Source organism: Falco punctatus (assembly GCF_963210335.1).
Source record: "Falco punctatus genome assembly, chromosome: 5".
Lineage (NCBI taxonomy): Eukaryota > Metazoa > Chordata > Aves > Falconiformes > Falconidae > Falco > Falco punctatus.
This window is the reverse complement of record NC_137584.1, coordinates 41038276-41064899: the sequence shown is the minus strand read 5'-3', so window position 1 is coordinate 41064899 and position 26624 is coordinate 41038276. Positions and strand designations below refer to the sequence as shown.

At 40.1% G+C, this 26624-nt stretch overlaps 2 protein-coding genes across 9 annotated transcripts in view; one reads left to right on the top strand and one right to left on the bottom strand.

Moving 5' to 3' along the window:
• The window catches only part of LOC308065066 (uncharacterized protein), a 119756-nt gene extending 111502 nt beyond the window's left edge, over positions 1-8254 (bottom strand). Inside the window, exon 1 of the mRNA XM_080390582.1 lies at positions 7095-8254. Within this exon, the coding sequence (XP_080246708.1) occupies positions 7192-8163 (972 nt within the window). The 5' untranslated portion in view covers positions 8164-8254 and the 3' untranslated portion in view covers positions 7095-7191. The remainder of the gene's footprint in view (positions 1-7094) is intronic.
• A 59-nt stretch (positions 8255-8313) lies between these two features.
• The window catches only part of QKI (QKI, KH domain containing RNA binding), a 159735-nt gene continuing 141424 nt past the window's right edge, over positions 8314-26624 (top strand). For 2 of the 8 annotated variants that reach the window (XM_080390571.1, XM_080390570.1), the window contains exon 1: positions 8314-9080. In XM_080390571.1, coding sequence (XP_080246697.1) covers positions 8939-9080 — 142 coding nt within the window. In that variant the 5' untranslated portion in view covers positions 8314-8938. The remainder of the gene's footprint in view (positions 9081-26624) is intronic. The other 6 variants (XR_013928645.1, XM_080390573.1, XM_080390569.1 and 3 more) reach the window with 5 other exon arrangements.

Sequence of the window (26624 nt, the reverse complement as noted above, 5' to 3'; positions counted from 1 at the left end):
GTTATAAGAGAAGTTGTAGCATGTACATGGAAACTTGTCATGTTCTAAATGAACAGAGTACTTAAGAGTTACGTGAACTGGATCTGTACCAGTCATTTGAACCTAAAGGAAATTTCCGTTCCCTGTATTTCAGTCACAATCAGAGACCACACACAAAACATTTCAAACTAAGAATAATACAAATTTATGAGAATTTGAGAGAAGGCTCAAAAGTGTAACTTCCAGACACTTCAAATTCAGCTGCAGTGATTTTATTTTTTTTATCACACCACTGTATCGAAATCTGGGTGATTACTCCATTTTGCCTCTGCACCATAGTGCACTTTTCAGCCTACTCCCTTGCCCCTCTACTCCATGTCTGTCCAACACCATGACTCGATGAATGTAGAATACTAACACATTTCTGAAAGCCGAAGCTAGGGAACAACTGCATTACCTTCAACTGAGTAACTTAGTTCATGTCAAGGTCCTGAACCCAAGCTGTGGTTCAGACTGGTCTGAGAACAGAAGTGGTTAACAGGAAAACATTTCTGCATGCTTACAGTGAGGTTCAGCTGACTGCTCAACGGTTTGCAGTGGCTGCTCCAGACGTCCAAAAGTGTAAGACACCTGCACAGAGCTGGCAGTTGTGATAAAGGAACTATGAGAGAAAAGAGATCTTTTGGAGGTTCAAGAGGAATACCATAAGGCAAGTGAATCACACCCTTTACTGCGCTGGTAAGCTTCTAACAATGAATTATCATCATCAAGCAACGAACTCATTTTAAATAATAATCAGACACAGTATTAGCTCAATAAGATCATATGATCTTTTATGAAGTGACTGTAGCTCAAAATGAGTCAGAACTCCCAGATTAGCTAGCAATCCAGAAACGTTCACCTTTTGGCTTTGAGCCCAGGAGCTGTGTTTTACTGATTGTTGTGACTTGTCCTCTGAGCTCCCGTGACAGTCAGATAGGGATTCAGGATGCACCAGCCTACAAATGCCAACAAAGATGGCAGGAGAATTGGGATACTTCCTGTTTCTATCAGGAAATCCTGAATTCATCCAAGTGCTTAAGCAATAATTCTCTGCAATGTTATAATGGCTTTCATCCAAGCAACTTGGAGTACTTTATTACAAAGCGCTTCATAGCTTCTGAAGAGTACCAAAGTATGAAACGGGCTGTGGGGCATGTAACTACAACTTACGTGATTACTGTATTCCAGGGAAGACCTGCCACACTCAACAGAAAGACTGCAGGTAGGAGGAACTAATAGGAGACAGTAAGTCATTCATGAACAAAACAAAGTTCAGGCTTTCTAAAGTGAAAAAGATCATTAAAAAATACTAAGAGATTGACACTGCTGTTTCCTTTCAGAGAAAAGTCACAAATACCCATGAACAGGTAGAGGAGGGAGCGGGCTTCTGGGGCTACTACAGCACTGGGGCACAGTGGTCTTCACGTGGGTAGTCAACAACCACTGTAGCTCTCTGTCCTTTGCTTTCCATGAACACTGCTGAACGATTCTGCCTCACCTCCAAAAGCTTGTAAGATTCATATTGCTTGGCCCCTCTCTCTTCTCATAGCTTTAACTCCAGATACTTCTCTTCACCGTTAAATCACAAAAAAGGATTTGTATTTAACAAAGGCTTGGAAAATATGAAGTATTTTGGGGAGGGGGGGGGGGAGATTTCTTATCAGGAAAAAGATTCTAGATTTTTCAGCTGCTTAAATTTATTAAAACACTCAACCAATACAGATGTTTCTTGCTCATTACCAAAAGATTTTTAAAAATGCAAAGTTTTCTTATAATTTGTTTTGATGTTTTCTGTCCAGCTAAATATAAGCTCCTTGGGTAAGAACTGCTGCTCTTTGAGTACTGAACATGAAGAAGCATAAGCAACACACCACTAGCAATCCCTCAGTGTACGTCAATATACATACACATTTGTATTTCTGATATGTAAAAAGGAAAAGTTAAATTAATGCATTAGTTACATTTTAAGCTCTACTTGGTTTTACTAGTCATTAAGAGGAATGGTTAATTTAAATCTATTTACAAAGGCTGAAAAAATTTAATTTATATTCAACAGTAACCAACTTACTATGGTATTTTACCAAAAGATGGTGCTCCTGAAAAAGCAGTTCCTTTAAAACTTTAACTGTCAGCTCTTTGCCACTGTGGTTGCCAAAATAAATCTGTAAATTTCCGTGACATGAACTTTGTATCTTTTATTATTATTAATCTTACAGTGAAGGCAGAAACACTTCTCACTATGGTAAAAATACTTCCAATTACCTATTTTACACAGAACTATGTCTTGAAACATTGTATTTTTAGTTACACATTGCAAACAATAAAAGCTGCTAAGGGCACTACTGTAGCTGAGGTGACTGCATCAATTAAAATGTACGATGTTATCCTGGATAGTTTTAAGGTTAGACATCTAGTACAAACTGGATAGAAGGTAAAAAGCCAAGTATATCTGAAATAACGTCTAAGATATCCTTAATATCCTTTATTTGCAAATATCCCAATTACCGTAGTCTTTTGAACTAGAATGTGTGTTAGCTGGACTCCCATGCCAGGTATTACATTTAACAATGGCCAATTCAGTGACTCCACAGAGTTAGGCAGCACTTACAGTAAAACATACTCACTGCTGCTCCCACTTTTGCAATGTGTGGCACAGGCTGGCTCACAAAGTATTTCCATACATGAGTTTTCCAAAAGGGACAGGCCAGAAGCCATTTTAAATTCTCTGCTATGCAAGTCCGGAGCTGTATAACAAAGGTAGTAGTACTAATTTTATGACTGCACAGGCAGAAAGTGTAGTACCTAACACACTAACTGAAGCTATAGGACTATGCATGGGGTTAGAAACACTCCAAACACATGTGGTGTACTTCAAGAGATTATTTGGCTTCTTTCAGTGAGCTAGGAAGGGTATCCATTAGTTATGATCCAACAGTAAAATGCACCAAAATAATGCAAGTGTTTTTAAATTACAACATGTAGGGAAGTTTATGAGCTCAGAGGTAAAACATACCTTCAAAATACAGGATTCAAGTACGTTCTGTGAATAATTAGTTTTTCCCCTCATAGCTTTTAAATTTAAAGTGCTGTTATGAACCAAATGATAAAGTGGGTGAATTTTACATTTACAATGTAGTACCTTGATTTAGTTTTATTACTCTATTTGCTGGTAAGTTTTTCTTTTCTATGCTTTCTCAGGTTGCTTTTCTTTCCCTCCTCCTGTTTTCTACCTTTCTCAGCAACATTGTAGTAAAACTGGCATACATGAGACTTCATTTTCATCTCCTCCTGAAAAGCATGAAATGAAATCAATCTCAGCTTTGGTTTTAATGCACAGAGATTTCTTGGGAGCCCAGAACTACCATCCTCTCTAGGCACGCACACCTTTTCTTGTTGCTATTATGCCATCTTTTCCGGAGGAAAGCCCACATAGTGGTACATAAAGAAACCACATGTACAGACATTACTTACCCATGGAAATTATCTACTTAAAAATCCTATCTGCTAGGTGATTAATCTACAGCAAACTTGAACACTGATGTAATACATTCAACTCCATATTGATTTACATCTTTTCCACACATAACCATGACTATTTGGTAGTTAGATAAAAAATGAAGTCCAACACAGAGATACCCATGCCCTCCTTAACTACTGAGAGTTAAACAAAATGCTTAATGTTTTATGAAGCAGAATTTAGGCCCCTCCATCCTATCTGCGTAACAGTACCCTATCACAGTAACTTAAGGCATATGGAATACATAACTCACTAAGAAAACAGCCAGGCATGTGATATTTATATCAGACCATCAGGTCAAAGACAGAAAATACATTTTTGTTTGACTTAGCAACTTAACTGCATAATTAATACACAGCCACAGGAACAGCGAGAATGCAGCTCTTCCTACTCTTGTCTAAGAGGATGAATCACAAAGACATCTCTTCTTTTGGCTCCTTTACTCCAACCTGAGGAATGGCCAGTTTTAATAGGAGTGAGTGATACTGTCAGTTACTACACCCTTCTTCACAGCTGTACAGCTTGAAGTACCCAAGTGTAAAATATACAAATCTGAATGCTTCCAGACTAAGGTATGCTCAAAACCTGTATCTTCCATATCTTCAGCGATCACTTAGCATCAATAGTGGACAAATTTAGGCATTGTCTCTTAAGATCACACACAGAATTCAGAAATGTCCATCCTTAGACTATGAACAGTATGTCATCTGCTAATTACTTTGAATGATGCACTACTATAGCTTCTGTTTGAAAAGTTACCTGTCAGACTGGCTTAATGTCAAAGGAAATCCATTTTTGATGTCAGATACCACAGAATTTCTATGTAATTCGTTCTTGAGATTTTTAGTCTGGCTCTAGACCTTATTCTGTTCACATGTTAATCACCTTGCAGAGATGAATGAATTTCAGATATTCATCTGGTAGTGGCCACATCTGACTGCTGCATTACAGTTATAGCAGCTACAACCTTATACACCATGAACGATTCAATACTGAATCACAAACACAGTATATTTTTCTCAAGTGTCTGTAACAGGTAAGTGAAGAATTGGTTCTTTCCCTGAAGAAGAGTAGCATAGCACATTGGTACCTTCCTCTTACAGACAGCATGGCAGAAGGCTGATGACATCCAACTGCATATGCCTGCGATTTGGTCAGAGATGCTGGAAGTAACAGCCAAAACTTTAACTAGAACAGTATGCTTCCCAGTAGTCATCAGCCTTCAGCATTCCTATTTCCCAAGGTGGTATCAGCTATGAACATTAAAGCAGTAATTGAATTTGCTTTTTATGATCATTGCAGGCCTTTACTGTAACATACAGAGGCTGCTGCTGGCATTATCGTAATTTTTCTTACTTCAAGATTAGATTAATGCAATAAAACTTCACTGTAAAAGAGAAGCTGTTGCAGAATACGACAGGTTACAAGATACAAGAAGGGCTACATAGGCGAAAACACAAAAGTTCAAGATAGGGACCTTTAATTGCATCTAGACAGAAGTTAAGGCATTGGGTAGTTAGTTACCTAACAAACAGGATTTGGTTACCTTGAAACAAACCAACCTCTCCCCACTCCCCGCCCTTGCCCCATCAATACCACACAACCACTCCCCCTTATCCACAGGACCAGTTTACCCAGCCCTGTGTGTATCCCCCCCACCTCCCCACCCATTTCTTCCCCCATGGGAAAACTGCAAAGTTCAACACAGTGCAAAGAGTATTTCTAGCACCTCTAGATCAGGCTGTAGACACACCAGTCTTGATGGGAGATAAACGTTCTCACAGCTCTTTAACCAGAACTAATTCAACTTTAATCTCCCATGCACTCTTAAACCAGCCTTTCCTGGGATATGGAACTGTGGGAAGGTAAAGGCAGAGAGAAGAACGTAAGATACACTGAGAGGAGCTTTTAGGTAGCTTTCTTGTTTTTACTGTGTACTTGATGAAGAAACGTATCATGCTGATTCACTTATTTAAAACTAATATTATCTGTATTTTGTTCAAGCATTCAGCTTTTCCAAGGGCATTTTCCCAAAGATTTAAATTGGAGTCCTTAAGTATTTAAGAAAAACTCTCATCCATGATTCTTCCAAAAGTAATTTATGGCTAATTACATGGGGAGCTTGAGCACACAGCTTTGCCTCAATTTCTATACTGTTCAGACTGAGAAAATACTTCATGTTAACACAGAGGAAACTAGAGCCTGAGTTTTGCATAGCACTGCATGAGTGATTCCTCAATAACTGCTGGCGTGCATCTTCTTTCTCTCCAATAAATAATGCAGAATAGCTTAGGATAAGCTGTATCATTCCTATTAGAAGGTAAGACAACTGATAGGTAGCGGACAACAACTTGTGTGGGTGTTTCTTACCTTGTATTGTCTGCTCGTATTCAAACACTGAAAGTACCTTACAAACAGGAATCAATAATGAAGTGGTATGAGAACACCAGATCTGCTGGAAAAAAGTCTCCACATGCTATTTTTACTGTGAGAATCAGCAGTCCGGAACAATTATTCTAACATTATCTAAGTCCATCTGATTTTAAGATGAAAGCCTGCCGTCTGATGGATGCCCTTAATCAAACTGAAGCAATAGCAAGTTTTCACAAGGTTAAAAAAAGCCTTCAGTCACTGGTTAAAAATTAGCAAATAAAAGACTACAAAAATGCATCATCTTTTCAGAATGAACTACAATAAATAACAAGGATGGCAATTTTGTTAAGCTTATAAGGTTGTTCCAATTTTAAAAGGGGGTTGAAAAAAGAGTAAATGCAATCTTGTTACTAAATAGAAACTGTATTGTTTCATCATCCACAGCCATACTGCAGCATGCTTTGGGCGTGCTATTGATGGACTAGAATCTATATTAGAAAAAATGGTTTGTAACATTGCTGCTCCTTCTTTGATAACAAAGATAATATTTTATTGCTGATTACACACTTATAAAATGATGGAAGCAGTAAGCCTGACTTATCTTGCAGAAGTCATTAATTTTTATCTAATGTAAACAGAACCCTGACATGAAATAAAAATTCTCACATGCAAATAATGAGTTCTACATGTTTGCAGGGGAAAAATACAATGAAGACTAGAAGAAATACAATAATACATGACATTTTTCCCATTACGAGAACTACACTTTCTCATCGTTTTTTGTCAACGTGCACCTTTGAAGAAGGGTAGAACAGCACTGCTTGGCAGCACCCGATAAAACTGCTCGCGTATCACGATGACAACGTCTCTGCTTCTTTTTAGTTTTTAGAAACATCGTTCATTGCGATTAACCTAGTATTTAAAGCTTCTTCAAATACTGTGCTTCAAATGTATGAAAATCCATTTGAAGTTTTACAGAACTTCAGGCGAAAGCTAACTTTAGTCTTATTAAAAACGACCGTTTTCAGCGAACTAGACGAAGCATGAAGCGATTTTTACCTAGTTTTAGAACGTAAATTCTACCAAGCTACTGCAAATTGCAGCGAAGCTTTCTCACGACTTCCTAAGTAGTAAAACCCAAGCCAGAACACCCCGCAGCTGCGCGGGGAAGGAGGATACGTACAAGCAACCGCGCCGCGCTGCTTCGCCACCGCGGCTGTAGCGGCCCGAGCACCGAGCGGCGGTTCCGGTGGCCGGATGCTGCTGCTCCCGTCGCGTCGCTATCCACAGCGTCGCCCAGCCGCGGCTGCCGCCAGCACACGGGCTGCCCTGCCAGCACGGAGGGCGCCCGCCCCAGCCAGGAGGGCAGTACCGCGAAGGCGGGCGGGCCGCAGGCGGGGGCCGCCGTCCTCTCTGCGAGGCCGAGCGTGCGGGGGAAGGGGCGCGCGTAGGGCCGGGCCGGGCCGGGGCCGCCCGCACCGCTCCCCAGCCCCGCAGGCCCAGCGGCGGGCAGCCCCGCAGGCCCCGCACCCCTCCGCCGCCGGGACGCCGCTCCCACAGCACGGCGGCGGAGTGGGCGGGAGAAAGGGGAGTGCAGCGCCCGTCACCGCCGCGGGCCGGTCACGGCTCACTGCCGCGGTGCCCCCCGGCCCCTCCGCCGGGCCGCCCGCTTTACCGATTGGAAATCGCTCCTCGCGCCGCTCCGCCACCCGCGCCGCCCCCCGCCCGCGGCCGCATGCGCGGCAGCCACCCGCGCCCCCCCCCGGCCCCGCCGCTCGGCTGCGCCCCTCCGCCGCGCGGGACCGCGGCCACGCGAAGCGCCGGCGCTGTTGTAAACAGCGGATGCACGCGCGCCTCTGTGGGGCTCGCCCCGCCCCCGCGGGGCACGTGACCCGCCGCCCCCCCCTCCCCCCCCGCGCGGAACGGGCGAAGCCGCGCGGCTCCGGCTGCTTAGTAGAGCTCTGTGCGCGCGCGTGCTCCCGCGGGGCGGGGGTGGGGGGAGGCGCGCGGGAGTAGCACGCGATGCTGCGCGTCCGCACGCAGACGCTTGCAGGGGGGCGTGGTCGGTAGGGGGCGGAGGAGGCGGAGGAGGAGGACAGCCCCCTCCGGCCCGTGCGGCGCCCCCCGCACCCCCGCCGCGCCGGGCCGGGCCCTAGGAGCGGAAAGGGAGGGAAGGCTGGCTCCGCCAAGCGGCGCTGCCTCCGCCGCCCGCCGAGGAAGGGCCGCCCCGCCCCGGGCCCGCCCCCCGGCATGTCCCCACCCCGCGGGCCCTGCCCCCTCCCCTCCTGCCGCCGCCGCTGCTGCTGCTGCTGCCAGCGCAGCCTGAACTGAAGCGAACTCCGGAGCGAACTGAGGAGAAGTGAGGAGGCGGCGGCGGGGCTGAGACTCACCAGCCACAGGCGGCAGCGGCGGCGGGCGGGCGGGCGGGCGGGCGGAGGGCGGAGAGGAGGACACGCCAGGCGCAGCGCGGCGGCAACAACAGCGGCGGCGGCGGCAACAGCGGAGCGGCACCGGCGGCGGCTCCTTGGAAGCGGCAGCCGCGCCAGCAGCGCCCGCCCGCCCCGCTCGTCCCCTCCCTCCCCCGCCGCGGAGACAGGGGGCAGCGCCGAGAGGAGAAGCCGGGCTCAGCGTGTGTGTGCGCGGGAGGAGGAGGAGGAGGAGGAGGAGGGGGGCGACACCGAGGACTGCGCCGGCCGAGGGCGCACGGAGCAGGGAAGCGGCGGCGGCGGCACCACCGAGAGGCGGCGGCGGGTCCTTGTGCCCGGGGAGGAGGGCGCAGCCCGCACGGGGGGTTCTACCGAGTTTCCTCTTTTTTTCGGTCCCTGGGACTCGGCGGCGGGTCTGCGTTTGCCTCCGGATTTGAATCCTCCTCCTTCTCCTCCTTCCTCGGGGAAGCTCCCCTCCCCGCCCCCTCCCCTCCCCCACCGCCTCCCTGCCCGCCCGGATCCAGCCGGGCGCCCCGTGCCGCGGTCGCGTTGCTCGGCGGAGCTGCTGCGGGCGCTCGCCGTCTCTGCGCGGGCTTGGAATATGGTTGGGGAAATGGAAACCAAGGAGAAGCCGAAGCCGAGCCCCGATTACCTGATGCAGCTGATGAACGACAAGAAGCTGATGAGCAGCCTCCCCAACTTCTGCGGGATCTTCAACCACCTCGAGAGGCTGCTGGACGAAGGTAAAAGCGCTCGCCTGGCCGCCCCCTCCCCCGCCCTGCCCTGCCTCCCCCCCTACCCGGGCCTCCGAGCCGCTCCCGGGATCCCGCTCGGCCCCCCGCCCCAGCCCCGGCCGGGCGGCGGGGGGAGCCCGGGGCCTGTTTCGCTCTCCTCGCTGTTCTCCGCACGCACTCGGCCCCCGGCTGGGGTGCCTAAAACAAAGGGGAAGTGCGGGCTCTCCCCGCCCTGGCTGCCGCCGTGTGCTGCCGGGGGACTCGGTGCGCGAGTGGGAGGGGGAAGAGGCAGCCCTGGCCGCGCAGGTCCCTGCTCTCCCGTGGGGGTGTCTGTCTGTCTCCTTCCCCCCCCCCTTCCCCTCCCTTATTTTTGCTTTTTTCCCGTCTCCGCACCGTCTCCTAAAACCGGGGGAAGGGTAACTACCGCACGGAGGGGAGGGAGCGAGGAGAGGAGCTCAGGAATGTGCTCTGGGGGAAGGCAGGGAGGAGGGGAAAGGCTGGCTGCTGGCGGCGCTCCCCTCCCGCGGCGGGGAGCGGGGTCCTGCGCGGCGCCCTCCGGGGAGCGCTCCGCCGCCCGGCCGGCGGGCCCCGGCGGGGGGGCGGGGGGTGGGAGGGTGTTTGGTTTCGAGATTTGGCCGTTCTGGAAGCTGCTTGAACTTGAATGACTAAGGCGGAGGGGGCTGAGCTTTTTCTTCAGCTCCAGCTCTACCCCACCCCAAACTGGCCACAAACTAATTATAATTTTCCTACACTGCAAGGGAAGCGAACAAATTTTTCTTAGCTGTCCTTACCTTTTAAAGAAACTAACTTGAAACACTCCTGCGTGACTTTAGTGAAGGGGAAAAAATATAATTTACGGAATTGCCTCGTCTTCTACTGTCACCCGTCCGCTGCCGCCCCCAGCCCCGCACCCCTCCTGCCTCGGAGGGGCGAGGCGCCCCCCCCCCCCCCCCCCCTTTTTCTTTTTTTCTCTCCTCCTAAATAGCTCCCTTTAAGGTTGAGTTTTTACAAACAATCAATCGCGATTTAGAAGGAAAAAAGGAGTATGCTGGGAACTTCATGTGTCCCATACATGTTGCAGGCCCACTGTGTTAAAAATAAGGCGAAACTGTTGTTTTTACTATTTTAAATTCTCTTTATGCTTGGATTCACAGGTTTGCTTTCCTTGCTGAAAGCATTTCCTTTCTCACCACCTTAAACCTAGGCTTTCTGGAGAGTTAGAGAGACCAGTTTGTTTAATCGTGTTTGGTAGCTTTGTAGAATGTGATAAAGCTGTACATTAATCACACCGTTTCAGCTTGTTGGGTTTCTTAGCATGAAATACTGAATTTCGAGATTTCGAGTTAGGATTCTTGTTTGTGGACGTATTCCTCATTGTTAAAAGAAGTTTGGGAAGTTGTTGACCTCTGAAGATGAAAGCGCTGGTTATATTTGGTAGAAAAAACTCCCTGTCCTCTCCCAAGACTGTAAGAATGAGATAGTGACTGTAGTACAACAAAAAAACAGCATATCGAGAAAATGCTGCCTTCTGAAATAAATGATAGAGGAGTAAAAAAAAAAAAAACAACACGGTGAAGAATACTTGAAAAATGGACTGTGGGATGTGATATAATGGGAAATTCTATTTTTAAAGACTCTAGGTGAAGTTTAAATTTATATTGGAGAAAATATGGATGTGAAAAGTAAAACTATGTAAAACTTACGTTCTTGGTCACCACAGCAATCTCTTCAGAATAGTTAGATTTGCAATAAGTATCAAGAAGAAACTTGACTGAGAAGACTCCTTTTTAGCACAGATGAGCCTCCCAAAGGCTTGGTATCAGATTTTTAAATTCCTGAATTTTGCCAGAGGAGGCCTGAAACCTTTTTTTTTTTTGTTTGGTGTCAGAGAACGAAACAAAGGAAAACATTTCCCCATACAAGAAGGAAGCTGAAAAAGAAATGTCTGAAATCCTTGCATCTTTTGATACATTTTTTAAAAATTGAAAGCTCTGGAAATCTGTTTTGTCAAGTATTGGAATTCCAAAATGAGGGCTGTGGAGGCTGTTGCTGAAAAAGTTTAAGGCTTGTATTGGAGCTATTCCTCACACTCTTCTTTAAAAGAAAAATAAAATACAATCTGTGTTGCTAACTAGTTTCAGGAAGAGGTCTGCTATCCCTTTAAGCATTTCTGCTTTTCCTGTTTACGTTGGCAGTTGGGTGGAAGTATTGTGGAGGCAGAAAACTTTTTGGAATGTTGAAAAAAATGCTTCATGCAAATCGAGTAAATTGCTTCAAGACTTCAAAATTTGAACGCTAAGGGGCGCCAGTTATTTTTTTTCCGAGGCGTGAGACTGGCCTCTGAACACCATTACTGACTTGAGTAGTGAAATTAACAAATCTATTAGAAGATAACAAAAAACGACAAAGTACTTGTGGATTTGTGTGGGTATCTATATTGGCATGGACTTACATATATGTATGCTTACACGCAGTATTACATGGGTGGAATAGGCAATAACAATGAACAGTTGAGAAGTTGGAACAACTGTTGTTCTGTAAAACATTTGTCCTGGTTACCAAAGAGGCACCGTGTTAAATATCTTGAACTGTATGCTGCACTGACATCACCAGAAGGGTTTAGCAATAGCAAACTGTTGGTTTCCCAGAAGGGTCTGCAAGATTTAGAATGCTTACTTTAAAAGTATAATATTTAATAGTTTCATTAATTGTTTCATGGCACCTTTGAGAATACCAAATATTAGGGGCAGGTGTGTATATATACAGGTTTATATGTATAATTTAAAAATAAAACTACAGTGTTCATGTTCCCTCTTTGCATGTACACCCCCACCCCCCATTTGGTTTGCTGCTTCTAGCTTAATGTTGTGCTTTTGGTAGGTGGGTGGTTTTTTTGGTTTGGTTTTTTTTTTAGTTACTCTATAACCTTTTTTCTGAAGGTTTTGTTTATGCCTGAGAAGAATAATATTGCGATCAGCCTTTGTCTTTTTATTTTGTGCTGATCAAATTGAAGAAATAAAGTCATAACACTAAGAATTTGAGGAAAGAAAACATGGGATTGCTTTCTCTGCTGGAATGCTAGTCTTTTATTTATTTATTTTTACATGGAAGTATTTAAAAACAAAACTCAAATGGGTTTCTGTTGTGTTTACTTCTTGTAATTATGTGCAACGAGATAGGAATGTACCTGTTGGTTTAGGTGAGCAGTACATCTAATCCAGTTAGGTTTCAGAATGTGGATCTACTTTTTTGGCCTGTTTTGGTTCTGTGTGTATTCTCCAAAACAGGTTTTCCTTTCTGAACTTATACTAGTGTTTGATCCTTTAAAGTTTTGGTGCTTAACTTAGTAAATAGTCTCTGCCTTATGGCATTTGGTTTTGAAGATGTGAGAAGTATATGAAGGATTTTTTTTAAAAAAAACCCCAAACTATTTTATAGTAAAATGTGAAAGTCAGTTTTGTTTAGGTTACAGATATTTTTTACATATGTGTGTTTTAAACTTCTTATGTGTGAATAAGGCTTTTGTGGATTAACAAGGATGTTTAAAATGCACGTCATAATAACTAGGAAGCTGGATTGTTATTATCAGACTAGTGCAAACCTGTGGGAAGAGAGGGCTCTTCCTGAATGTGGAATAGGCTGTATTTCCTGTAATTGTTTGCACCATCAAATGTGACCTGATTTTTTTTTTTTTTTTTTTTTCTGATGTGTGTGTGCTTCAGCTTCTCAGATACTTTTACAATTCTAACCCAGTTTTTTTTTTTTTTTTCTGACAACTTGCATACTTTAATGGTTGTCTTTGTGGAAAATGAATAAAAGTTTTACCTTTTTTTTTCACCATTTAAAAAAAAATAAACTGGACATTTCACACTCTGTGGTTGCACTCTGACTTATTGAAATTAATTTTTTATTCTTTCAGGAGATTGTGAACAAATATGTGTAAACTGTTAACTTAGATTTCAGTAGTATAATTTTTGTATTTGTGTTTTGTTTTCCTGAACCTGTAAGTAGTCAGAATGTTGTACCTGATTGTAATGTACACAGCTCAAACTTGTGGCCTGAACTTTTTTTAAAAAGGTGTTGATGTAGACTTTATCAGGAATCCATTTTTCCTTTGTGAGCTGTACCTAAAAACTTCTGCCTTCCTGTCAACTTGTGTTGAAGGTGACTTAAAAATGTGTTTACCTATAAATGTAAATTAAAACGTGCTTTTAGAGACAAATCTAATTCTGTGTCATAGGCTCGCACTTTCTGACTAGCAGTTATAACAAAGCTAGCTGTAAAACATCTAGGTAGGGATTAAGAAAGATAAATTGGTTTTTGGTTGCTACTCTCTCTGTTTACTGTGCTCGCTGAGACAAGTGCGTGTGAGTTTGCAGAGCCCAGTGCCCAGAACTGCAAATCTCGTGTCAGTCTCATTGTCTTAACCAAAATGTCTGCATGAATTAGGACTGAAGAACTGTGTTGTAAATAAGTTCTCCCTGAGAAGTTATCTAGTTACTTTTGTACATGACCTTATTGTTTGAGATTATGTAAATGTAGCCTGTGCTAAGCTGGGGTTTTGCTGACTTGTCAGATTTGATGAAGGGGCATTAGCCACATTAGCATGTCTGTTTTTCAGTTTATCAGATCTTGCAATAAACCCTCATTATTTCATTACAAATCATGCTTCTTAATGAATAAGAGGTGAATATTTTTTAGGATAAAGGCTTTATAATAAATGTTTGCCCAGAGAGTCTTAGACTAATTTTTAAACTCTGGGTTGTAATGTTAAAATTGTACGAAGCAGCATGTAACAAGTGTTGAGTATTGTTTGTGTGATGTTTATCATTAGTGATCTTTTGAATCTGGTTTTTAAATTGTCTCTAAATCTTAAGATAATGGTCTGAGGCATTTTTCTGATTTATGATTGTCTTGTAATAATGAGGCTGTAAAGCTTCTAGAACTTGTATGTTCATAAACTTCATAAGAGTTGTTCTGAGGTGTGGTTTTTTTTTAAAAAAAATCCTTGGCAGCCTCTTTGTAACATCAAAACAAAAGCTCCATTCCACTTAAGAAAAAATTTTATTTTCTTTTTTTAGCATCAGGAAGAATATTCAAAACTTTTCCCCACTCCTGTAGCAGTTCAGTTCATTTTAGAAGTTATTTTTGGAGCTGTATCTGCAGCATTTATAGGATTGCAGTCACCTGGTGTGTAACTTAAAGATGGGCATTACGTTGACTGAATAAAGTTTTAAGTTAGTAAAGCAGTTATTTTAAGCTCATGTTTTGAAAGCAGTTTGTTGACTGCTGCTTACCGATAATTTATTATTAAAATGTCCTCCATCAGACTCCTTTTTTAAAGTAAGAGTGACCATAGTGGACTTCTGTACAAGAGCTGCTGACTGACTTGTCACTATATTGGGAGAGACCGGTTTGAATTTTTTATCATTTCTGTTTAGTGTTACTTATTCCTTAAGGTTGGAATTGAATTGCATTTTCCTCATCTGGAATTGTATGCAATCTTTTCCCAAGTAACTAGTGTCATAAAAATTACTTGCTATGGTTAGAAACAGCTGACCAAGTGCCGATTAATCAAGGAGTGGCACATGATGCTTTCATAATGCACAAAGGAAAAACTGAAGGTGTGTTGGTTAATATTAAAGTGAAAAAAAAACCAAAACAAAACAAAACCCAAACCAACCACTGACAACTAAGAAACACTTAATGGATTTTAAGAGAGCACTTACAATGTCTTTATTCCAAAAATGTTTACGTGCATTGAAAGAGAAGGTCAAGTCCGAAGAAAGTTGCTGGTGTTTGAGCTCTGTGTGTGTGAAGGGAAGACTGGACTGAAATGAACGGTTTCTTTTGTAGTTTAGTAACTTTTTTTGACGAGGTTGTCTGTTTCAGGCCTCCTTGAATTAAAACTTTCTTCCTCCAAGTACACTAAATAATGCCAAATCAGGAATGGAATCCTTAATGGTTATCTGAATTGTGTAGGCTTTGGTGGAAAAGCAAGTACATTTGCATTGTCTTTAATTACTGTCTGTAACCTTAAATTGCTCTCCTTTTTGGGGAGTGCATAGTGATGCAGATATCCTATTAATTAGATTTATTATTAGGTGCTGGTCTTGTATATACACTCCGTGGCTGACAGGATAGACCTGTGTTAATGTTAATTACCAGACCATCCTGACAGCGCAGGCTGATTGAAGTACAGCGGGAGTCTGCCATGGAGACTAATGATTTATGTTTGACTGCTTATATAGAATGTTGGGGGGTGGGAGAGGGGGGAGATGGGGGAAATGCCTTGCCAGGAAAGCTGTGGAGTAATGAAATGCCCTCATTCACTGACCCTGGTCTTTATTGAAACATAACTTACAACTTCTCATTCATGCTGTGTGAATTTTTCTGTATCTATTTTAATCAAAATATATACTATGAAAATCTTATGTTGATTTTGACATTTTATTGAAATTTAATAACCCAATGCAAAGAAAACTAGTAGGAACAGTAAAACTGCCAGTGTTTTTAATTTTATTATGCCTAATGCAATTGGTTAGGTCAGAAGTAGTACCATGTAAGATATGTCTGCAGGTTTGTAGCAGGAGGATCTAGGTCTGCAAAGGACATGGGAGCTGTTGTTTGAATCTTGAAGCAGATGATAGATGTAATGTTTAAAATCTGAATTTGATCCCTTTGCTCTGGTGAGACAAAGAGTTCGGTTGCTGAAAGTTAAGCAAGATTATATTTTAGTTTTAACTTGAGGAAATATCCTGTTACCTTGTGCAGTGCAGTTAAAGTAATTTCCAGGTTTGGGATTCTTCCTTTTTTTTTTGTTTGGAAACACTTAGTAGAAGCAGAATTAGCTTTTTCATAGCAGAGCGTAGGTTTTTGAGACAATTTGTGCTTGAATAGCAAAGCGACCATGACGATTTCAAAGAGAAATTAATATCCAGCTTCATTAGTAGAGCTGCCCCTCCATGGTGGTGCTCCTGTTTCCATTAAAGGGCGTCTATCGCAGACCAGTTGGGCATCTTGAGAACAAGATGGTGCAGGTAAAAGTGCTTCAGTTCAGGCAGTTGTGTTACTAAACCTCTGTTGCCAGAGTCCGGTACTAGAAGCTGCAGCTTGATGCTCTGCCGTTGTTATAGCAGGTGTTAGTGCTTGGAATGGGTGTGGTAATGCTGACATTTTTCTGTATTTTATTGTCATGTTTAAAAATACTGAGTAAAAATTAAAAAGATATTTTCAATTACTTTTTATTGAGAATTGATTTTTATACTTGGTGCCAAAACAGTAAATTTTGCTTCTCAGTCCATTGCAAAACAATCATTCTCTTGAAGGGAAATGATAATAGGTAGCCATTAATGGGTTTTCTTTTAGCATTTTGGTGGTGTATAGTTGATGGAGTAGCACACTGGAAGTCTATTTTTTTACTCTGTTTTTGAAATATGTTTGTTTTGCAGCTGCACCCAATACTTGTACTTTGTTCCATACTGTAGCAGATCAGAGATGAATTTCTGTTCCCAGCACAGGGTGCACCAGGGCAGTGTTCCGATACTTCGTAACCTCATTGCCATGCTCCAGGAAGCCCTGGTGGGAAGGTCCTCAGGATTCCCCTTGTAAACGGGATGAACCATGAAGCGATCTGCTTGATAGTTGACTGGCATCTGAACATACTAATAGCTGGGTAGTTAACACTTTTAATGGCATATAACTGTGCAAATGTTTACGCTTTTTTAAGACTTGATTTGAAAATGAAAAAAAAATCAGCATGACAAACTATTAAAATCTTTTTACTTCACTAGGAAGTTACATTGGCATAGTTCTAAGGAGTGATGCCTCAGAACGGCTGCTGATGTCAGAGCAGAAGCAGGGGAAGATAATACAGTATTTTATACCCTTATCTGGTGGATCAGTTTCTGGCTTAAAAGGTCAGCTGATATTCTGGACTGGTCAGGGTTTTTTTGAGTTTGTTTTTGTGTAGTGCTGGCTTTCTTTCCAGGCAGATAGATCAGAGCTGTGATCAAACTCGCCATATGTGATCTCAGAGTAGTTGTGTTGGCACAGTGGCTGAGGTGGCTCCATACTGAAGATGCAGAGCAGAGCCTTGGGGAAAGAAGTGCAATTGCTTAAACATTTACTTTAAAGTCTGAAACTCCCGAATGATGTTAACTGATTGTGCATCTGGTCCAGTCAGAATTTCAAGAACATGACTATTTTCAGACTAGCTGACACTAGGTGGAAGCCAGACTTTGCTGAATTCTTTAAATCCTTCAGCTGTTGAAATAATGAACCTTATTGTTTTCTCTAGTTCAGATTAAAGAACTGTTTTAGAAATCTCTGTAACCATTACTTGGTCAAAATGTCCTATCCTAACTGCAGTATGTTTTCTTAATTAGTGTATAAGAAATGGAATATGCCTGAAATTTTAAAAAGTAAGCAACAGATTCATCTAGCACAAGCATAATAAAAACTTAATGTTCTGGTTCATATATTTAAATGGCAACTCAACTAAAACATTCAGCTGATGTTGCATAATGCTTCCATTTATTTATCACGCTTTGAAACAGTAGCAAATTGGTTGATACTCTTAATGCAATTTAATCTAATAACCTGCAAATAATTGTATCAAAAGTTAATGCATAGTTTTTTCAATTTTTAGATGCAGAGCAAGCCAAATACACTTCCGTTTGCCATGCAATATCTTTGGTTTCTATGCAGGAACGGGAAGGAGAAGAACACAAAGAAAAATTCCCTGACCTGGTGCTGTTTGCTTTTGAGCAGTGTTCCTCATCTCTGTGTACTGGTTTTAGTTAGTTTCAGTTTGTCTTATGCTGAAGGAGCATGAGCTGCAACCTAGGTCAGAAATTAAGGTAGAGATGTTTTTCTAAGAAGTTGTCAAACTTGTTGCCCATTCCCCAGCTTCCAAACTAACTTTGCCTAAATAATACGTGCATAATCTGTTGATAGGCGTGTTCTCTAACAGTTGGTTTGCATGTTAAAGTTGAAGGTTAAAATGCTGTAATAGGCCCAGCTGTCTCGTTTAACGTATGATGGTTTTGTCTGTGAAGATTGTCTGCACAGTGAGAAAATGGTGCGTGTTAGATGATGGTAGAGACAAGTTGTTGGTAGTTCTTTAATTGCTTAAGTATTGTGTAATCTATAAAGATGAGTATAGTCAGAGAGGCTCATATGCAGTCGCTTTATGAGGGAATTACTACTTCCTTAAATCACTTGAGGCTTTTATGGAAATCTGATGCTGAATCAACCTGAAGCAAGTCTCCTCATACGGGTTCTTTTTTCCCCACTTTTCACATAGTTCTGTCAACTTTGCGTTTTTACTAGTTAATCGAGTTGAACAAAATCTGGGCATGATGATACAGTAGGGATTAGAAATGAATTCTGACCAAGACTGTATTAGGAAGACTGGTGATAATGTGTATTTAAAAATCTTGAGAGGAAGAATGATACTTTAGTATCTTTCAGGTATTCAGGTATAAAATTAGTGACTACAATTGTTTTTTAGCAGGAAAATATATTTAGCTGTTGTAATAACATGTTTACAGAGTTTTGAGTCTCGTATTTTGAGATTTCTTAGTGTTTTTATGTTCATTCTCTGTGGATAAATTTTCTTTTTGTGACAAGACTAGCAATCCTTAGTAAAAAATCTGGAGAGAACGTTTATCTAAAGACCAAATCCACCTTGGAAGAAATTTTTAAAAAAGTACAACTGACTTTCTTGAGAAAAGCTTATTAAGCTTACAGAATTTAAAGAACCTTTTTGATACCCATAGCATTTAAGAAATGCACTGATATTTTGAGGAGCAGGAGGGGAAAACCTTTCCTATATCACCTTAATATGAGGTTAATTGAGGTTAAATTCTATATGGATCAAAGTACTTCCAATTTCTAGTAGTCCGGGTGTAGCTTCCAGGGAAGCAAGGCATTGTGCGAAAGCTCTGCCTATAGGTAATGGGGTACATAAACCTAGTGCCAATTGATTTAGTAACTGTATTTTATTCATAACTATTCATGAGGAATCTTGTTGGTTCCAAATGGGAGATTTAATGCACACTGAGGGCACTTGGTAGTGCCGAGTTTTAATACTGTTAAGTGTCTTCAGAAAGGTATTCTTGCGTCAGCCTTGGATTAACATAGGATGAATAACAGAGCAATTCATCAACCAGGCAGCTCTGAAGAGTGTCAGCAAGAAAGCTGACGATGATGAATTGGAGAGAAATGGATGCTGCAGTAGATAGCCAGTACAGCTAATGCTGGAGTGTTGAGGGATGGCAGTTGGTATTTAGGTGTATGCTGGGTAATTAAGTGAGGAGGCATTGCGCTGCTTTGCTTGGCTGAGTAGAAAAGAAATGGGTCCCTTCTACAATTCAAGAAGGTTACTAAATTCAACAGCTTAAAACGACAGGTGGGCAGCTGGTTTGTACTTTATTGAAAAAGATGTGCATTAATCTTCAGAACTGGTAAATGTGAATTATGTTTTGAAGACAGACTCCAGATCTTCCCTTGACGTTTGCAATCTCAGTAACCTATTTGGCAATAAAAATTTGGATGATTTAACATTATTCTGAACTTAATTTTGCATCAAGTTTTGTGCTAACCTTTGTTAGATTCACAGATTTTGGTTGCTTGCAGTTACTTCAGTTATTAGTTGCTTTCAGTTTTAAATTTCTTTTTTTACCTCTTTTTTGTCTTTTTTTTATTTTTGTCTGCAGGATAAAGAAAATAATTGTGAATTTGAGGTGGTTAAACCAGAAATAAAATTGCCTTTGTTTTTTTGCTTCTATCAACATAATGGCATAACTAAGTGGCTTTTGTCATGTGCACAGGTCTTCCTAATCCCATTTAATATGGTTGGTGCTAGAATTGTTTGTGACTGCTCATTGTTATATCAAGTTGTTGAACAGTTGATACATGGAGAACAGTTTAAAGTAATAATGTCCAAGTTCTTTACTTTGTGGGGGCTGGTTGTATGGACTTTTTTCCTGACTGTTCAGTTAGTCTAGGTAACTAAATCTACATGTGCAGGCTAAAGGGTTTCTCAGCCCTGAGCAGAATACAATGCTGAAATTAGTATCAAAGGCAAGCATTTCAGTATGTCATACAGTAGTCATAACTATTATAGTGTAATACAGGCGTGTTGTCGTGTAAGTTGCTACACAGTTCAAACTACATTTTTAGTACATTTTTCTCTTCTGGATTAAGCAGTTTGGCTGCTGAAAGATTTGAGCAATAGTTAATGACTAAAAATGTATTACTGAATACTCAGAAGGATATTGTGTTCTCTCAAACTTTTATGTGTGCTCTTAGTGTTAAATTTCAGATATAAAAGCAAGATACTAATAAAGCGTTAATATTTAAGGAGCTTTTTTCCTAGTCTAGTTATGGATTAGTAGTTTCTCTTAGTATGTAACAGATATATATATATAGTTGAAACATAGTGTATGCTTCTATAAATGTTTTTTGTGTGGGGGGTATGTTTTTATATTTTTTTTTTCTTGGAAGGTGAAGAATGAGTATTGCTAGTAAGGAAACCTGGATAATTTCCAGGTTGTTAAGCTAAATAATGAAAATGCTACAAATACTGGTGCAAATATTATGCACAAATCAATATTGTTATAATGAAAAAACCACAAAGGACATAGTACATTTGAGGAACATATGAACATACTACTCGTATAAGTACAAAAATTGTATTTATATTGATCTTGAAACTGTTAAATCATTGTATGAAAGGAACAGAAGAATCAGAATACCTTTTCTTGAACTGAAATATCTTCCTGCGCAGAAAATGTTTCCAGTTTACAAAAATGATATAACAGTTTAAGTTGACCTTCAAACGTGATCTTATACACTACACTTGATTTAGGAAAGGGGAATAATGCCGAGATACAAAGGTGTCAGTAACTGTTGTAGTGTGAGATCTGAAGTAGCTTGTGATCTGGTTCAAATCAGCTGTTTGGCAGAACATTTTCTTAGGATAGGAGAGATTCAGAAAATTTATATAGAAGTTAATGTTTGTACAATCAAGATTTCTTCTGCATGTACTGTCTTTTTCCAACTTAATCTATACTATTTTTTCCTTGTGCCTGTCACACTGAGCTACTCTAGCCACACCTTTTCTGACATAGCAAAGAATTACGAAGCAGACATATTTCATTTTGGAGCACTGTCAGTGAAAGTATGCAGTCACTTGCACAAAAAGTAATATCAAAGAGGTTTGTATTTTGGTATTGCATGTAAACAAAGGAGCTTTGAGTTCCTTTGGGAACTTTTTCTTAGTCTGTAAGTAAAGAAGGTTGAAGACCACTGATTTAAAGGCATTTTCATTATAGCGATTGTCTTTATCCATTGGCTTAAGTAAAATTTTGAAACAATGAATCCTGTTCATCGTTATGCAAATTGAGACTTGTTTCACCTATCTCCATTTGTTCTTTTCTTAGGAGTTCCTGCTGTTACGTATTTACTGAACTAGTGAGTATGATGATGTTTTCCCCAGATGAGATGTACAGAATCTAATTACATTTTTATTAATACATAATTATCAATAGAGTCCAGTTTGCAGCACTGGAACTCCAAAATATTAAGATGTTAATTGCCAAGAGTAGGTTTAAGAGATGTAACCTACTAGATTGTTCGGTATGCTATTGTTATAGAGTAATTTAAGTATCAAACTGTCTTTAAGGGCATCTGTAGCTTTCAATTTTAATTCCATTAAGATAGCCACACTGTTGTCATCTATGAACAAGGACATTAAAGCAAATTCTAGATACTCAAGTGCCTTTAGCTGTAAATATTTCAGGAAGTGTTTCTTTTTCCAAACCTTTTTCCCTTGGTGGACAGCGCTGTGAGCTCTTAGGACCTGTTTTTTGGTGTTAGTGATACGTGAACTTGGGGGAGGGGGCTGGAGATTGTGATTTATAACATTGTCTAATACGTAACAGTCCAGGTGCAGATCCTGTCTATGTAGTAATCAGTTCTTTAAAACATTCCTTTAAATCAATCCTGAATATAGTGTCTTAATTTATAAGGCCCTTTCTGGTGGATTTAAGAGGCAGATGGAACTAGTATAATTCAAATCTATCATGTATTAGAAGCTTACGAGATTGTGTTAAAAAGATTATATGTGATTTACAATTAGCATTCAGTTTAAATATTGGATGTTGAATTTATATAGTGGGTTGCACTTTTTTGACTTGCAATTAGTTCCTAAAAGAAGCTGTTCTTTAAACTCGCTGAAATTCTTCAGCTTAAGAAAAAATGGATGATCTTTAGTTACCCCATAAAAACTTAAATTATATTGTCTTCAACATTTCAATTCTGTTGGTGGCAGAGATCTTTGCTATCAGACTGGTAAAATAAATACTAGTTTTGTTTTAATGTTCTGTTTCTACTATGCGTGTATATCAACACAGTGTGCTTTCTCCACCCCTCCACCCCCACCTTCTTTCTCTTGTAGTAGTGGTACTATTTAATGCCTCTTTCCCACAGTTACCCAGTTATGAATGTTGTCTCTATGGGCAAGATTTAATATGATTAGAAATCACGTTTTTCCTGGTGTAATTAAGTTATACATAAGATTGCTATAGTTGTTAAGCCAAAGGGGAGGGGTGGTGATGGAAGTCTACTGTTTGAGGCTGCACATATCTGGCAGTTTTTAATGTACTGCAAATAACTGGAATGTTCTCTTTATGAATGAATAATATTTTCATGTAGCTTAGAAATATCTGAATTATAAATTTTTAGTTTTAAGTATTTTTGTAAAAAAAAATCCCAACTTTCTGGTTTTAATAATTTAACGTAAATATATTTTGAGTTTTGACAGCACAAATGAAGTTCATATTTTGTTTAAAAAAAGTCTATCATTCTTAGAGTATTGAAATTTACTTATGGAAGATGGTAGATAGTATCATGCAAACTCAGCACAAAAATGTTCTGCATATGATTTTTGCCTGTCTTCTGATACCTGTTAGTGTCATGCAGAGCATTTTCCTGTATAATAAACCACATTTTGGTTAATTCTACAGATTTTGACAAAACAGTAATCCTTCTTTCATCATGGTTTTAGTTACAAAAGCTCTGATCTCAGCTTTTGCTGTAATGGCAAGAGGTAAACACTGATGCGGCATTATCTTATCTAGTTGATAATTTCATCTAATAGTGCCGGAACTTGATGTGCCAATTGTTAAATGCACTGGGCTGTGAAATAATCGGAACTTCAGCTTGCAAATACCAAGCTATTGTTTTCAGTAAAGTTGAGTTGAAATCAGCTTTCTATGCTGCATTGCAGTGGAAACCAATTAATTGCAGTGTGACAAGATGTCATTTTTTTACTGCTGAAAGAAAGTTTCTGATATGATTCTGCAATATTCACAAATGTTTGGCAGTTTTGGTTTAAATTTAAGTTAATTTTGTAGACAAATAGGCTAAAGAGCCTTTCATTGTTTAACTTTGAGTTTTAGAGTTCATATTTATGAAACGACATCTCAGATGACTTTTCTAATTTACACTGCTGCTAATGCCAGGCAGTCTGTCCTATTTATTAGTCATTGAAGTCTAGATCGCACTTCCATTTTATTTCATGTGACCCATCTGATAGGGTGCAAAACATCTTGGTTGTGCAAGATTTAATAATTTCTGATATCCCCATTATTTACTTAATTTTTTTAACTTCTACCAGTTAAATATCAGTGTACAGTCTAGCAGGTTTTTCTGATGTTTTAAAAAAGCATGTAAGAATTCATCAGAACAACACTACTACTTTCAGTGTTGTTTTCTTCACTTATGTGGCCACATAAGTTCTGTATGAGATAACATTTGGTTATCTGATAGCAAAGTATCTTTGAAAAACAGTGTGAAACACACCTTTTGAAATGCAGCACAACTGAGTAATAAATAAGCTAACGTGAAATTAAGTCATACTGTGCATATAGCTGTAATATAGTTTGGTTACCAGTACAGCTATTTCATATGCTAAAGTGGCATTCTTCTGCTTTTTTACTAGAATGTTAAGGGCTTAATATATTTAATTGCTGATTGTATATTATTTTTCATTGTTTTACTGTGATTTAAAGTATTTTATTCAATAAAGCACAAACCAGTATGGATTTAACTCCCATGCTTCATAAAGATTTGGCATGTTGCTTTTAGTTAGTTCTTATTCCTGTTTGTAGCTATCACTTTGCTGCTTTGTGTTTCCAGTAGTATATTTTTGGTTTTAAGTACAGGTTTTATATTACTTTCTATTTAGGCAGCATTTATGAAAAGAAACAAAGTGAAGATAGGGCATTTCTTTCGATTCCTAGCAGAGGAGGACTTCAAAACATGTAGTGTAGTTTGCTTTAATTGTGTTTGTTCCTATGACTTTCGTATCAAGACACAGCAAATATTTTACTGCTTTTTTCCTTTTTTTTTCTTCCTCCTGAATACTTTTCAGGCTTGCCAAAAAACTTTTAAGGTAAAGTAGGTCATGTTGAGGTGGGAAAAATCAGTGGAAATTTGAAAACAAAGATTGCGGGAAAGAAAAGGACACTTAATATGAAGAGAAAATGTATTTTAAAAAAATAATTATAGGGTGTTTTCTAAAAAACTAAAGTTTCAAAACAATTTCATGTATTTGGTAAGGAGTGCAAGGTGTGTGTAATGGTTTAGTCAGTATGAGGACTGATTCTGTTTTCAGAAATGTTTTGATTAATGCAAGTAGACAAGTCTAATGTCAATACATTTGTTTTTAGACTGTTGACCTCTAGTAACACTTAATATAGGAGGTAATGGTGGCTTTTTCAGTAAAAGTTGAACTAAAGATACCACCTGTGAAGAACTTCCTCTGAGGTATACCTGCTGTTCAGGCTTTTTCATGTGAGTGATAGGTCTTCGCATTGCATTGGAGACGCTAATGTCTGAATGGATGTGATGGCTGCTTCAGAATGATGCTGCTGTTAGCAGTGAAAAATTTCTTCCTTACGATTCTTGTGCAGCAGGCCGTGGAGTGCAGCACATTTTTATAATAAAGGTGATGAATTTAATCGCAAACTGGCAGCCAAATGGAAATTGCAGACCTTGATACTGGGAGAAAATTGCCTATAAAGCAACTCCTGAGAGAGCAGGCTTTAAATTTATCCACCCATTTCGACATTGAGGAGAACATAGGAGTTGCAGGGTATTTTGCTTGGCCTGTTTAGTTCAGATGGATGACACTTCAGTCTCCTTTTATTTAAGAACTAGATACAGTGTTTTGGTGTTTTTTTTTTTAAATAATAATAAAAAAAAATGACCTTGCTGCTTATACTTTATGTAAGTCTTTCGGAAAAATCTATTCCTTTATTAGTTTGAAATTTGCTCCTGTTATAAAGTAGTACCTAATAATCCTAATTGAAACTTATCAATGACTTCACAAATTTTACCTTATTTCAAATTTAACCCTAGCATGATTTGAGATTTTTAAAAACGCATATTCATGTATTTGAAGGCTACTTGCAACATTACACAGATGGGAGAAGCAATGCCAGAAATGATTTAACTGGTCTTGAAGTCCCAATGGAAGTAGAATGCTTTCTCTAATAGTATGTATCATAATTTCTGATAGAGGCACAGTATTTTTCGAAATTGTTGGTACTGATACATTTCAGCAAATAATCCTCTTAATCTCTTTATTTTTGGTGGTGCCCAATGCTGATGTTCTTCTTATATGATAACTAGGAACTGAATTTATAAATACGATTCCCATATATGGTAAACACTGTGTTAAAAAAAAAGATGAAAAAACATTCTTTAGGGAGATTACTAAGGATGATACGGTTATCATCTGTTCATAGAAAAAATTGTGAATAAATTAATTTAGAAATATATGCTTCTGTTGGACAATTAACTGAATGTCCTCACTGCAGCACTTTTGGACTTCACTTTTGGGTGCTTTGAGAGGTGGTCATTATTCAGGCAGAATGAAGAATGAATAGCATTGGATTTTATCACTGTCTTTAAGGTGAAAAGAGTAGGAATACAATGGCAAAACATTGTATAGCATTTGGGACAATCTGGTGAGGATAGTCTTCTGAATATTTCATTGGTCCAGTTTCTCCTCTTAAATGAATTCAGAAGTATGTTCTGTACTAGAATGATTCTCTTGGTTATGTGATCCATAAGCTAAAATTCCCAAAGGTAAAATACTGCCTGATTTCTGGGCCAACATGAAGAATTTTTTAGCATGTGTATGAAACAGGAGCTGCTCATTTCTTCCTCTTGGTTTAACTTTGTTCTGCCCTTCAGAAAATCATATCTGTTACCAGTCCTTTCACTCCTTTCTGTATGCTTTTTATTGCCTTCTGATCGTAAGCATTCAGGGATGCCCTTTCAATCAGGAAACACCAAGTACAGGTCTTATAGAGTTGAAACTGGAATGTGTATGCTGAATTAACAAAAAGATTATACCCAGCCTGTTTACTGTAAAATAACTTTAGGACCTGTGTGGGTGGGTGTTGTGTGGGTGGGTTCTTTTTGTGTTGTTGGTTTTTTTTGTTTGTTTGTTTGTTTTTTTTTGTTTTGTTTTCA